Genomic DNA, 14,220 nt, shown 5'->3' with positions numbered 1-14,220 from the left:
TGAACCTAAAACCAATCTTTATCTTTCAATATTTTACATAACACTAATATTTACTTATAATTATTATTATTAGTACAGTTTTAACACACTTAGTTTTTCCGGATCTTCTACCCCCTCACTGAGTTTCACTCACCTTTTCAGGTTGAGCCACTAAAGTCACCTGGTTACAATTGAGCCCTGCAGTGACAGGTTAGATCCTCCCTAGCTTCCTAAACCCCCCTTCCTTCCCCGCCCCTTGTTTACCCCCAGGGAAACATCAATCCCCACAGACACAGATTCTAATTGCACAGCTCCTTATCTTCTTCACCGGCTCACATTCAAGAGTTTGTGTTGAAACAGGTTGAAAAAAACCAGAAATAAATACAAATAACTAAAATAGGAAGACGTCCTTCAGCAAAGAGGCCCAGCTCCTCATTTAGCATGCACTTTGAGTAATAGTGTCTCCAAAAAGTCTAAATAGTAATAGATATTTTAACCTTAAACCTTCAAACAGAAATATTATTTGCAAATACAGTTATACACTTCATGCATATTTGTCTTCCTTTGCTCCACATGGCCTCCATTACTATTGGACCAGAATGCTCATGTGTTTTTGCTCCCCTGTCTCCTCACTCCAGTTCGTCCTGACCCCCAGTGGCGGTGAACTGGACCCTGCTGGGCGTGAGTCCATATGGGCCGCACTATGACGTCATCGTCAGCTGGGACCCCCCCGCCCTCAGCAGACGTGAGCATGGGCTGGATGCGTCTGGCCTACGAGGTCCAGTACAGGAGGAGGAACAGCAGCGAGTGGACCGTGGTGAGTTCCCCCGCTTCTGTCCCTTGTCCTTTACTTTACTGTTTACTTTCTGCCAGCCGCCTCAAACTCCTCCTCTTCGTCTCCTCTTCTTGTGATCACTCCTTCCAGTCACCATTCTTTTTAGATTAGGGTTTTCTTTGGATCATGTTTGGATTATTTTCTTTGGATCATGTCCGCGCACACATGTATTCATGCAGCTTAGTCTGTCGAGACAGACGCACACACGCGTGCACTCGTACATGTAACAATTTTTGATCAGTCTCCTTGCATCTAATGCGTATTGACATTGGAAAACAACAACAACAAATCATTGCACATTCATTGAAATGTCAATTAACAAGCCACAAGTTACCTTTTACGAGACACAAGTTGACTACTATTAGTATTAATTATGATGAGACAGACCTCTCTTCATCCACTCACACACAAAAACACACACAAACACACCATCCATAGATCCATCAGACCCCGATATAGCTGTGATTGTTTCAGTGCACCGAGCATTTATCACAAATTGCCAGTCTGCAGGCACAAGTCATGAAAACACTGATGGCAATGGTGTCTGAAAGTACACCAGGCACACCCCCTGTTATACTCTGATCGCTCTAGTTATTCTCAGTCAGTGTGTTTACATAACACTCAAGAAAGTTGAATTATTGGGTTAGTTCAACTATGATTAGATTACTAAGATGCATGTATACACCTTAGTCGAGCTAAAAGCAAATCAACTTGGGTTTCTCATAGTCGAATTAAGACCCCTAGATAATGCGATTCATAGTCGAGTTAAGTGTGCATGTACGGAGTCGAAGTGGATTATGTGTTGAATTGCGTTCTGCGCATGCTCGAGATCTTTTCCCAGGGCCGTGAGCCAAAAGTAGAAGGAGACGATAGTCATGTTGTTGTCGCCGTCGGAAAATGAGAAACAGCGATTTATTTAAAAAGGTGGCGCAGAAGATGGAGGAAGCCGGTGAATGTAGTTACCCCTATAAGAATTGTATCCCGGCCGTGGGAGCGCGCATGGCATGCATTCATTAAAGGTGGAAGCACACAGACACTACGCTTCCATTTCACCCAAGGCTGAATTAAAATTACACGTTTTTCTAAATCTGGGTCATCAACAAGGTTGTAAAGTAGTAACTTTGGGCACATCTGTCAAAATAAATAAATGTTTACAATCTTTATTCATTCCTTGAGATGCGGCGGGGAATGCCATATACGGACGGGCGGCGGAGGGGCTGCTCCGGTGGGAGAAAGATGTTTTCAGTAGACAGCTGTCAACTCACTTCGGATAGGCGATTTATTTAAAAAGCTGGCGCAGAAGATGGAGGAAGCCGGTGTCGTGCCAATGTAGTTACCCCCTATAAGGAGTGTATCATCATCAACATGCATTCAGTACACACTACGCTTCGATTTCACCAAAGGCTGAATTAAAAGTACATGTTTTTCTAAATGTTGCTCATCAACGAGGTTGTAAAGTAGTAACTACGTTCTTTATTCATTCATTGCGCCGCGGCCGAACTGACGGGGGTATTCTCTGATATTATGAATCTTACAGACTGCGTCGGGTTCTCCGACTCTCTGGTACTTCCACAACAAGTAAAGACTCGTAGTGGGGGTTATCTCGGCCATGGTGAGAAGGAGTTAGGGGAAAGGAACTTTGGCTTTGACTCTCTGAAGTCCAGATTGAAACGCGACATGGAGGAGAAAGCGATGTTTTCAGTAGAAAGCTGTCAGTTCACTTCGGGACCATATCATTTCTCCGACGCTCCATTGTTCCGACCTCGTATGCGGGCTCCTCTGCCGGCAGAGCCAGCTCCTCCGGCTGGAGTCGGCATATAGAGCGGCAATAGAGCGTTGGAGAAATTATATGGACCCGAAGTGAACTGACAGCTGTCTACTGATAACATCTTTCTCGAATGCAGGCGCCTGAGTTTGTTGTTGCTGGTGACGTAAAGAGGTCAACCGGTGGCTCTATTACCACTAGTTGAAATGGGTACAGCACCACCTATCGTACCGGGGAATGACATGCTTCGGCCAATGAATCAATTTACTCACCGCCATGTATACTCGGACAATTGCAGTTGTCCAATTGCGGAGCATAGTCAAACTATGGCTTTAATCGAATTAAGCCGTGCATGTAAACCTGAGTGAGCACCGTTCGGCCGTTTCCTAATTGCTTGCCCTTCCCCCCTCTCCATCTGTCCCTCTCTCTCCACTGCGCCCCCCTCTGGTGTCCAGGTGGAGGTGCAGGGGGGCACTCAGCAGACCCTCTACGGCCTGAACGTTGAGGAGGAGTACGAGGTGCATGTCCGCTGTAAGATGAAGGCCTTCACCAAGTTTGGCCGCTACAGCGACTCCATCTTCATCCAGCTCGCAGAGTTTCCTGTCAGAGGTGAGATGTCAGCAACGCACGGACACAACCCTCGTCCACTTTGCCCTAGAAGTGCAGGAGTTGTTGACAAACAGAGAGCAGGGCGAGAGAGCGGGAGAGGGTGAGTGAGGGGGGGGGAGAAAGAGAGGGAGAGACACAGCTAAGGAGCGTTAGATGGAGGGAGGGGAGAGGAAGGGAGAGCAAGAGAGAAGAGATTGAAGCGAGAGGCAGTGAGAGAAAGAGAGAGAGAGATAATAAAGGAGGAATTCTCCCTTCAATTTACTGTTTACTGAGACAATGAAAAGAAAATGGTTACAGGGCCTCTATGTGAGGGTAACACTGGACTGTATTTAATTTACAAAAGTCAAGTGTTTAAAAGATTAGAGGATAAATATACAAATGACCAAAACAAAGACCCACAGTGATGATATATTGAGGATGGGAAGGTTGTGATTTTATTTCTGGGATTAAACAAATAAGAAATTCAATTTGAGGACATGATGAAGATTACATGTCCTTCCTCCGGTGTGGCTCCAGAGAGCATCTTTCCTGTTTCCCTGGTGCTGGGCATCCTGGCGGTGGTCATCCTCCTCATGCTGCTTCTCGTTTCTCAGCAACAAAGGTGCGAACACACACGCACGCACGCACACACACACACACATGCATGCACACACACACAAACACACACACAACATGCACAGACACACACACACACACACACACACACACACACACACACACACGCTCCCAAACACACACACACACACACACACGCACACGCTCCCAAACACACACACACACGCGCACGCACGCACGCACGCATGCACACACACACACACACACACACACACACACACACACACACACACACACACACACACACACACACATACACACACACATTGACGCACACACACACAAACACACATGATCGCATACTAAGTCAAAGTCAAAGTCACTTTATTGTCAATACACACACATGCATGTGTAACACTTGTGTCGCTATTAGAAAAGAAACGCTACTGGGCCAGTCCTAGGTTCGTGGGGAGTGGTGAAATCAAACATAGAAATTAATGACTGGAGACAGGGTTTATAATAATAAATCTGGCAGTTTACTTAAATAAGAAAAGATATTTACAATAAAAATATACAATAAATATTCTTAAAACTCTTAAGAATATCTTTTCCTTTTGAATATATTCAGGTATTAAATATTAAATAAATGTTATATTACATAAAGAGTTTGTACAACTATATTTGTTCTGCTAAATAAATTTTTAATATATTAAATATTAAATAAATGTTCTATTACATAGAGTTTGTACAACTATATTTGTTCTGCTAAATAAATATTAAATATATTAAATACTAAATAAATGTTCTATTACATAGAGTTTGTACAACTATATTTGTTCTGCTAATAAATATTAAATATATTAAATATTAAATAAATGTTCTATTACATAGAGTTTGTACAACTATATTTGTTCTGCTATTTGTTTTGTTCTAGTTTGTGATCTCTTCTTATATATTTCCTTTTCACAGGTGATTATGAAAAGTAAAATTCTATCAAAATGTGTACAATCAACTGTGTATACAAATGTGTACACAAACAACAACAATTTAATATCTATCAACTGTGTATACAAATGTGTAAACAAACAACAACAATCTAATATCTTTCCAACAATATCTCAATTCAATTGTTCAATGTTCAATGTCCAATGTTCAAACTGTATAGATAATTAGGTTTGTGTGGATTCCGTTGGGTAGGCTCTTCGGGTCGTTGGGTAAGCTCGCCATCAAAGTTCAGTTCAAGTGAAGTCCTACGTTTGTGTGCGCTGTCCCGCGGCAACACAGACGTGGTTCTAGGATCTTTTCAGGGTGTCAAAAAACCTGACCTGCACAACAGGCCATACATAAAATAAATAATACAGTTCACCGATCACCGATAGAAATTCTCTCTCACTTTACATGGCTATGGCGGAGGAATGCTATTTCTCCCGCCGCAGACTGTATTACCAAAAAGAGGTATAAAAAAATACAGTATATATATATAAGATAAACAATAGACTCTTAGCTAAAAATAGAAAGTAAACAATAAACAGTAAACAATAAACTCTTAGCTATATATATATATATATATATATATATATATATATATAAAGTAAACAATAAAGAGAAATAAAAATAAGATTCACAGAAAATAAAGTCAAATAAGATAAGTGTAGAATAGGACTGTAATTAAATTATTGCACTTAAGTGTCCAGGTATGTATGAATCAATTATTAATTGCTAATTGCACAGTGAATCCTTCCCTTCTGTCCTCTTTACTCTAATTTCCTCCTCCCCCCGAGTGAGTTGTAGAGTATGGCATGAGGGACAAACGAGTTCTTCAGTCTTTTGGTCCTGCACTTGGGCAGGAGCAGCCTTCCACTGAACAGGCTCCTCTGGTTGCTGATGACGGTGTGCAGCGGGTGGCTGTCATTGTCAATAATGACCAGCAGTTTGCCCAGTGTCTTCCTCTCTGCCACCGTCACCAGTGAGTCCAGCTTCATGCCGACCACAGAGCCGGCCCCGCCTGATCACTTTATCCAGTCTGGAGGTGTCCTTCTTGGATATGCTGCCCCCCCCCCAGCACACCACAGTGTAAAAGAGGACACTGGTAACCACAGACTGATAAAACATCCACAGCAGTTTGCTGCGGATGTTGAACGACCGCAATCTCCTCAGGAAGTACAACCTGCTTTGTGTCTTCCTGTACAGGTAGCTGGTGTGTGTAGACCAGTCCAGTTTGTTATCCAGCCACAGCCCGAGGTATTTGTATGATGGCACAGCCTCCACCTCAGCTCCGTCTAGCACGACTGGTCACGGTCTTGGTCTGGACCTCCCAAAGTCAATGACCAGCTCCTTCGTCTTAGAGGTGTTGAGCTGTAGGCAGTTAGTGTGACACCAGAGAGCAAAGTCCCCCACCAGACTCCGATACTCCTCCTCTCTGTCACCCCTGATACATCCAACGATGTGTCATCGGCGTACTTCTGTATGTGACACAGCTCCGAGTTGTAACTGAAGTCCGAGGTGCACAGGGTGAAGAGAAGAGGGGCCAGCACTGTGCCCTGGGGGGCTCCAGTGCTGCTGACCACAGTGTCAGACGTGTACATGTACACATGTACATTCAGAGCAGCCAAATCGCCCACCATAATGTGGGACCTGTACATTGTGTAAATGTTTTCTTTCATCTCTTAGATTAACTGTGTTGCTGTTACCCCCGGTGCCCACACCCAAGATTAAAGGGATAGATCCGGAAATGCTCAAGGTAAGTCTCATTCATTATATATGTGTGTGTGTGTGTGTGTGTGTGTGTGTGTGTGTGCGCGTGCCTGAGTGCATGAGTGTGTGCATGAGTGCGTGTGTGGGTTCACATTTGTTCACTCACAGATGCTCTTTAAGGTTCTGTCCATGTAAACAACTATGTTTCAAATTCAGACGTGTGTTTACTTCCATGTAAGTGTTTGTTTTGGTAACCACAATATTAAGAACACACAGATTACAAAATGTCCCACGCATAAGTACTATATTGTGGTGTATTGTGGTGCCCTGCATCAAAACACCTATCGGTTGTTAGTAACAACATAAGCATCTTTGCCTTTCAACGAGCACTTCATCAGGTCCGGGAGCAGTGAATCAAATATAAGTGTTGGTAACTAAAACACCCACCCTCTTTGCCAATGAAACACACAGTAATAATAGGAAGAAGCACGGTCATAATGACCTTACATTTAAAAAACACACACATCCACACACACACACGCACGCACGCACACACACGCACGCACGCACGCACGCATGCACCCACCCACCCACGCACCCACCCACCCACCCACGCACCCACCCACCCACCCACGCACCCACCCACCCACGCACCCACCCACCCACCCACGCACCCACCCACCCACGCACCCAACCAACCAACCAACCAACCCCGCGGTCAACAGAACGCACTGTTAACACGTGGCTCCTCCCCCTGACACAGAAGGGGAAGTTTGAGGAGCTGAACTTCATCCTGAGCGGCGGGGGCATGGGCGGCCTGCCCTCCTGCACCCCCCTCTTCTACCAGGACGAGCCCCTGGTGGACTGCATCGAGGTGGACCCCCTGGACCCCGCCGACGCCGGCGACAAGGACGGCCAGAGCTCGGAGGCCCAGAGGCTCATTGGGGGCCGTCAAGCCTCGGGCCAGCACGCCGTCGGGGGCCACAGCCACACCCTCAGGTACCTTTCTCTCCGCTCCCGCCGTGGTTTCTGTTGCTCACGCTCGGCGTATTGTTCGGGTCGCTGATTCGATTCACTTATCTTAAGTGTTGAGGTGTCACCTCATTAACCACGACGGCTCCTAGCTTGCTAACCCCCCCGAACTCGCCCCCCTCCCTCCTCGTCGTTCTTCCCTCTGTCCCACCAGCTTCAGCGACGAGGATGACGACAGTGTGGTGGGCGACGCCCCCGACCAGGACGCTCTCAGGATGCTGCTGACCCCCACCCCCGCCCCCGGCCCCACCTCGGCCCTGCTGCTGCCCGGCCAGCCTGAGCTGAAGCTGGGGCCCCCGGGCCGGGATCCCGACCCCGGCCTGGCCCGCGACGCAGCCCCGCCGCCCCAGGCCTGGCTCAACACCGACTTCTACGCCCAGGTCAGCGACGTGATGCCCTCCGGGGGCGTGGTCCTGTCTCCCGGCCAGCAGCTGAGAGGCCTGGAGTCCACCGCCGCCCGGGAGGGGCAGAAGGAGAAGGAGGAGGAGGAGGCAAAGAAGAAGAAGAAGAAGGTGGGCGCGCCGATGGAAGGCGAGGGGAAAGATGCAGGGGGAGCCTGGGAAGACAAGGAGCCACTGCAGCAGCAGCAGCAGCAGCAGTTCCAGCTGGTGGTGATGGCGGCCGATGCCGTCGCCGACGGCTACACCACGGACGCCGTGAGCTGGCAGACGGGCGTCGTCAACGGCTACCACACCCTCCCCGCCGAGCACGCGGGGAGCGCCCCGCCCAGTGTGGCCGTGAAGTCTGCGGAGGACTACCAGCCCTCCTACATCCTCCCCGACGCCTCCTCCTGCCCCCCGGCCCGCTACCTGCCGCCGGTCTCGGACTACACCATAGTGCAGGAGGTGGACTACCAGCACAGCCTGCTGCTCAACCCCCCACCACCCCCGCCCCCTGCACATCAGTGCCTGCCCCAGCACCCACTCAAAGCCCTGGCACCCATGCCGGTAGGGTACATCACCCCGGACCTGCTGGGAAGCATTACACCCTGAAGAGATAATCGATTGATCTGTTAGAGTGCAACACCCCGCCTGGAATATTCCTGTTGTCACGCGCACGCACACACACACACACACACACACACACACACACACTCACATACACACAACAACATATGTACACACACAGACGCACACACACACGCACACAGACACACACACACAGACACACACACGGACACACACACACGCACACAAAGACACACACATGCACACAAACACACACACACATGCAACCTGCTTCCGCCTATCTCCTGCTGGAATCCAAATGACTCAATGTATTGATGGGAATATGATGCAGTTGTTTGTGTTCAGTGTGTTCTGGTCGAAGATTCTCAAAGGGAAGCTTGGGGAGCTACGAGTAACAGGTTGAGGGCAAGGGTCAAGGTTCAATGTGCAGAGGATGGTTTTTTGGGGAGGAAAAGACTCTTGTTTTTCAGCATATATTTGCATTACAGACAGAAGATTCTTGGACACGTATTGTCTCTATTCAACACACGGTTTTCTGCCGAGAAACACGAGAGCTGTGTTGTTGGAGGAATGAAGATAATTTGGATCCTTTTTTGTCTTTGAATTCCAAGATTATTTGGCATGAATGGAAAATGATAAGCTAAGCAGAATTTTTAATAACAAGGCAAGTTTGTTAACGCAAAGAAAAGCGCAGCATAATTTTAAATGGAAATAATATATTTCTCAAAACATAAAAAAAAGCTCCTTGCTTACTGAATGGTTGTTGGCCATGAAGCTGTTGTCATACTTGAGGTGGAGATATTGTATGTGAAATTTAGAAAGAAAACACATCTCTTTTTTTGTGAATAGATAAACAGATGGGTAGCTCATATTATGACAGTCGAAAGCAACAACAGCTCGATGTGGTTGGCTGACAATTTATCGCCTGAATATATCCACTGTTCTAAAGCTGCAACAAATAACATTTTAGCTCTTATTCTTACTCAGCAAATGAAAGGAAAATTCACCAGATTTCTGCTTCGTGAATATTGTTCTATCTTTGTTTATGTGTTTGTTAGCATAAGCATAACTGATGAGGGACTGAAATATAGACATACATATATTTTTCTATAAAGGTTTATCATGTGATGTGTATTTCTTGTCACTAGAAACTGCAATGTATTGGCTTGCAGTGATGCTGTTGCAGCTTCAGAGAGCTGAGTGACATCATCCTTGGGCCCTGTTGCTGCCCGCATGGGTCCTGGTTTTACCCCTCCACCCCCAAATACAATACACAAACTGAGGCTTATAAGAGGCTTTCTATTGTTGAAATGGTGTGAATTGACAGAGAGAGTGAAAGAGAGAGAGAGAGAGAGGATGGATGGATGATTGTTACATTGACGGTTGATGGATGGATGGATGAATTGGTTGAGGATGGGTGGTTGATATGTGATGGATGGATGATGCCAACCAAGCTCTTTCGAGTTGAATTGAATCGATGGAGGATAGAGGATGGATGGAGGTATGAGTAGGAAGAAGAAATGTGAATGCAGTGTGCATAAGTCACCTAAAAGTGACTCGACAGAGGCAAAGTACTTAACAGACGTACATTTGGGAGAGGCCTAACCCGTAATACCTATTTTTGCTAAACTGTTGAGCTGTTGTTGAGTGTCAGATGTTGTATTACTTCAGGCTGCCATGCTTCACTCTTTCAGCTACCTTTTATGAAGCGCGTATTCTTAATTTGGATATTCTTTGTAGAAGTGTGGATGATTTAGCACAGGGTTTGTGGTCACGACCAGGGCATGTTCATAATGATAGAGTTAGATTTCTTTTTCAATACCCCTGTGCCTAGAACAGTGTTATATAACTGACTCTCTTTACTACGGTACGGTTTGTTTGTGTTTCACGTGTACTAACAAAAGCACATTGGCATTTAGGGTCATTGTTTCTCGGCATGAATCCTCAATTGAAAAGCTGAGCACAGGTTGTCTTTTTCAGCCAAAAAGGTGTGTGAACACACACACACGCACACGCACACACACACACACACACACACAGCATGCTAATTATCCAAATACTAATTCAGTAGAAACATTGACACAAATGTGTTCTACTAACTAAAGCATTGTGAGAAGCTGCTATTCATTAGTCCTCTGTCCACAGAGTAGCGCTGCCAAATGGAATGCACATTGCCATCGCCTCACATGAACTACGAATGAATGCCAGGAACTCATAATGGCGCAATTTAGACAGACGGACAGACACTGCCTGTGAGCCATACCCCTTTGGATAGAGAAGTGCGTTTGTGTGCATGTGTGAGTAGTATGTATGTGCGCATGCCTGGAAAAACGGACATAGATGTCAGAATTATGGTGAAGAGTTGGTCAAATGGACACAGTTGTACAAGGATTCTGCTCAAAGTGGTCTGCCACGCCCGCAACATCATCCTCCTCATCAAAGTACTCATACTACTACTCATACAAAGTACTTTTAATTGATTAAAATAGTTGCTATTATTTCCCATCAACCTCAACGGGAGCTCAGACAACAGCTTCGATATTAGGACACATGCTCGATAGCAGATGAGATGGCTGGGTACGCGGGGAGAGTCCTTTGAATGGGGATTGGTGGCGTTAGATGTGTGAGGCGCATAATACCTTGGCACTTCAGCTCTGTGTTACAGCCAAATGTATTATGTTAGAATGGCAACCAAACAGCCTCAAAATAGACAGGGCAAAGTGATAAACAAAACAGAATGCATTGTAGGAATGGGAAATAGCCAGGCTCAGGACTCATTTTGAATGGCCCCATTATGCCAGCGACACATCTCGGTACATCAGCAGGATGGAACAATCATGGACATACTTTTAATGTGAATGTGTCATTCTCGCTCTTTCTTTCTTTCTCTCTCTCTCTCTCTCTCTCTCTCTCTCTCTCTCTCTCTCTCTCTCTCTCTCTCTCTCCCTCTCTCTCTCTCTTTTTCTCTCTTTCTCTCTCTCTCTCTCTCGATATAGCTCTCTCTCTGTTAAGCTCAGTCGCTGCTACCAAGTGCTACAAATCTTACCAGCATGTTGAAGCTTTTACATATAAAGTCTTAATATATTTATTAGTGGTATGCAATTATATACCATTAATGTAACTAATAAAAACGAACTGCTGCTTACAACATAACGTGTTGTTTCTAACGTTAAGCCAGCATATGAGTATTCTATAAAGGCAACATTCAACTTTATTCTCCTTTCACAAATGGCTGTGAGTTAAAAAAAGAAAGTATATAGTATAGTTTTACAGTGATGTCCCTGCTTACAGTCTATGGCTATAGGGTCATACCACAAGCTGAAATTGGCTTTGACTTAAGAGAAGACATTTTGTATTTTCATCCACAGGGACACATTTTGACCAAAGTTGCATCATATTGTGGTCGGCAACATGCCTTCATTTAGCCTCCATGGTGACTTAATTACGCTGTCAGTGTTAGTGTGATTTTACTTTGAGAAGGAGCTCAGGTATAACAGAGATGCTACATATTGGTTGAGAAATCCAGTAGTTAGAATATATCAGTGTGTGAATGAAGGCGGAGCTCAATACGATTGTTGATCTGATTCCATGTGGGATGGGAATAATGTGGGATTGTCAAGGTTTCATTGAGATGTGCATCAATATGACTTTATAGGTCTATGCAAGTAGCATGTTAAAAAGAAATGATACATAGGACAGGTCCCAGGGAACCCTTGTTTAGACTTGTGCTACAAATGTTTACTAAAATACAGTGTTTCTGTCAAATGTGTATGCCGATTTCGACGCATTGTAAAGACAGCACAAAGGATTAATGACGATTTGATTGCAGCATTACAGTGGTTCTTCAAGGAAGTCAAGCAGTTTGTGTGTCAGATGTATCTATTTTTTATTATTTTATACATTAGTCCAAACTCAAGCCTTGCGATTCAACTTTGAAATGGGTCTCCCTTTGTATTCATTGTGGTGATTAGTGATCTTAAGGAACCTACAGCATCAATAAGCTTCAATGTATTTTTACGAACGTTTTTGTCCAGAACATACACTACCATTGATTGATGAAAGGCGTGTGCTGTAATACTGAGTAGAGAGTGTTTTTGTATGAGATAAAATATTAGAGTAAATTAGGTAGATATAGGTAGATGTATACCAGGAGGACATATCAGTGAATACAACAGATTACATGAAGGAGGTATTGTCCATCTCCTTCAACTTCTTTTCCCCAATATGTGACTTAGTATTTTGTCCTTGTTTCTATGGTGGTTTAAAATGATAACCTTCTGTGTTTGTGTCTTTGTATACAGCCTGCAAGTATGCTTACCTGTTAGAATTTCCTTAGTACCAGTATCCAGAGATATATTTAACTTGGATGGCTATCAATTTTATATTCTTGTTTTTATTTAAAAAAAAAATTTCTTGCCTCAAATCCAACAGTATAAAGCTTTGGCTTTCCATACCATAACTGTCTTCACCACCATATTTCTAGCAATTGCCATTACAGCCAAAATTCCCCAATGCCGCCAATTTTTTGTTTTTGTACATATGAATTTCTTATTGTTTATCAGTGGCTTTCCATCAAAGTCGACGTACAAACCACTGCCCTTGGCTGTTATCTGCCAACAGACAACAAAGGGGTGGAGTCAGAGCTTTACCTGCAGTATTCAGGGCTAGGAATTCAGTTCCCTGCATATTTGATAGTTGGTTGGTATGTTTGACTTATGTAATTTAAGCTGCTGTTATGTTGTTACTGTTTTTGTTGCTGTTGTTGTCGTTGTTGTCGTCAATAGTTTTTCAAGAAGCTCCACAATAAAATTGCCTATCTTTGTCACCTGTGTGTGTGTGTGTGTGTGTGTGTGTGTGTGTGTGTTTGTGTGTATGTATTCAATCACTTGCACAAATAGAGGTTTTGAGTAATAAACCAACAACAACCTTTCAACCCTCCTTGACAAAGACTCTTTATAACACACGATAATCTCTTTCTGTTCAGTCAAGCAAATATCACTTTTTTTTTTATTCATTGAAATTGTGTCAGTGATCACATGTGAATCAGTCAATCTGTTGATGAATACAGCTGCTATTAAGTGAGAACAAGCTGCTTGTTGCATAGTTAAGATAAGCTTCCATAGCAGGTCTAATGAGACTGTGGATTCACAAAATGTCCAGCTGATTGTATGTATTTGTGTTTGTATGTGTGTCTTTGTTTGTGCATTGTAAAAAAAAATGCCCTTGTTGATCTGTGCCGAGAAAAAGAGTGCCACATAGTGCGTGTGATTGGGTTCACTTGTGTGTGATTTGCTTTCCTCTTCTTGCTGTCTCCGCTGGTCTAAGTGGACATGAAAGCTGTGCAGAGGCGGGCGTGCATCGCAGGGAAAGCATATCGGACAATTAAGAAGGAGCCTGTGTACTGTGTGGCTCTGTGTGGGGCTGATTGGATCAGAGGGACAACCACTCACAGCTCTTCGTCTCAGGACATTGCAGGTAATTACCCATAAGTCACTGCTCCTCTGTATTGAATCTTTGGGCCAATTACGCCCCCATAGACAGTCCACCTAGCCTTCATTTATTACCCCCGCTTGCTTGTTGACCTTTCTAAAGACATGTTCTAGAGGTGCTGTTTAGCTACATTACACGGCGGCAATGTTGCATGTGTAGCCTGGAAGAGAGCGTAGAAAGGGATATCTAAAATGTCTGGAGAATAAATGCAAAATATATATACAAGAAAATGTTATAAAACTGATGGATTCATTCAATCAGTTATTGATTGAACTTTATTTTAACCAGGAAAA

At 44.5% G+C, this 14,220-nt stretch overlaps 1 protein-coding gene across 1 annotated transcript; it reads left to right on the top strand.

The window, feature by feature from the left end:
- The first annotated feature begins 612 nt into the window (after positions 1–612).
- ghra (growth hormone receptor a) lies at positions 613–13,266 on the top strand. The gene is made up of 6 exons (XM_084468693.1): positions 613–796; positions 3,035–3,188; positions 3,705–3,789; positions 6,414–6,483; positions 7,201–7,436; positions 7,624–13,266. The coding sequence occupies exons 1-6, from the start codon at positions 671–673 to the stop codon at positions 8,459–8,461; spliced, it is 1,509 nt and encodes a 502-aa protein (XP_084324819.1). The 5' UTR covers positions 613–670; the 3' UTR covers positions 8,462–13,266.
- Positions 13,267–14,220: the final 954 nt, after the last annotated feature.

Source organism: Micromesistius poutassou, assembly GCF_964030765.1.
Source record: "Micromesistius poutassou genome assembly, chromosome: 5".
In the NCBI taxonomy this organism is placed as follows: Eukaryota; Metazoa; Chordata; class Actinopteri; order Gadiformes; family Gadidae; genus Micromesistius; species Micromesistius poutassou.
Note: the sequence above shows the minus strand (reverse complement) of the source record. Positions and strands in the feature narration are given on the sequence as shown.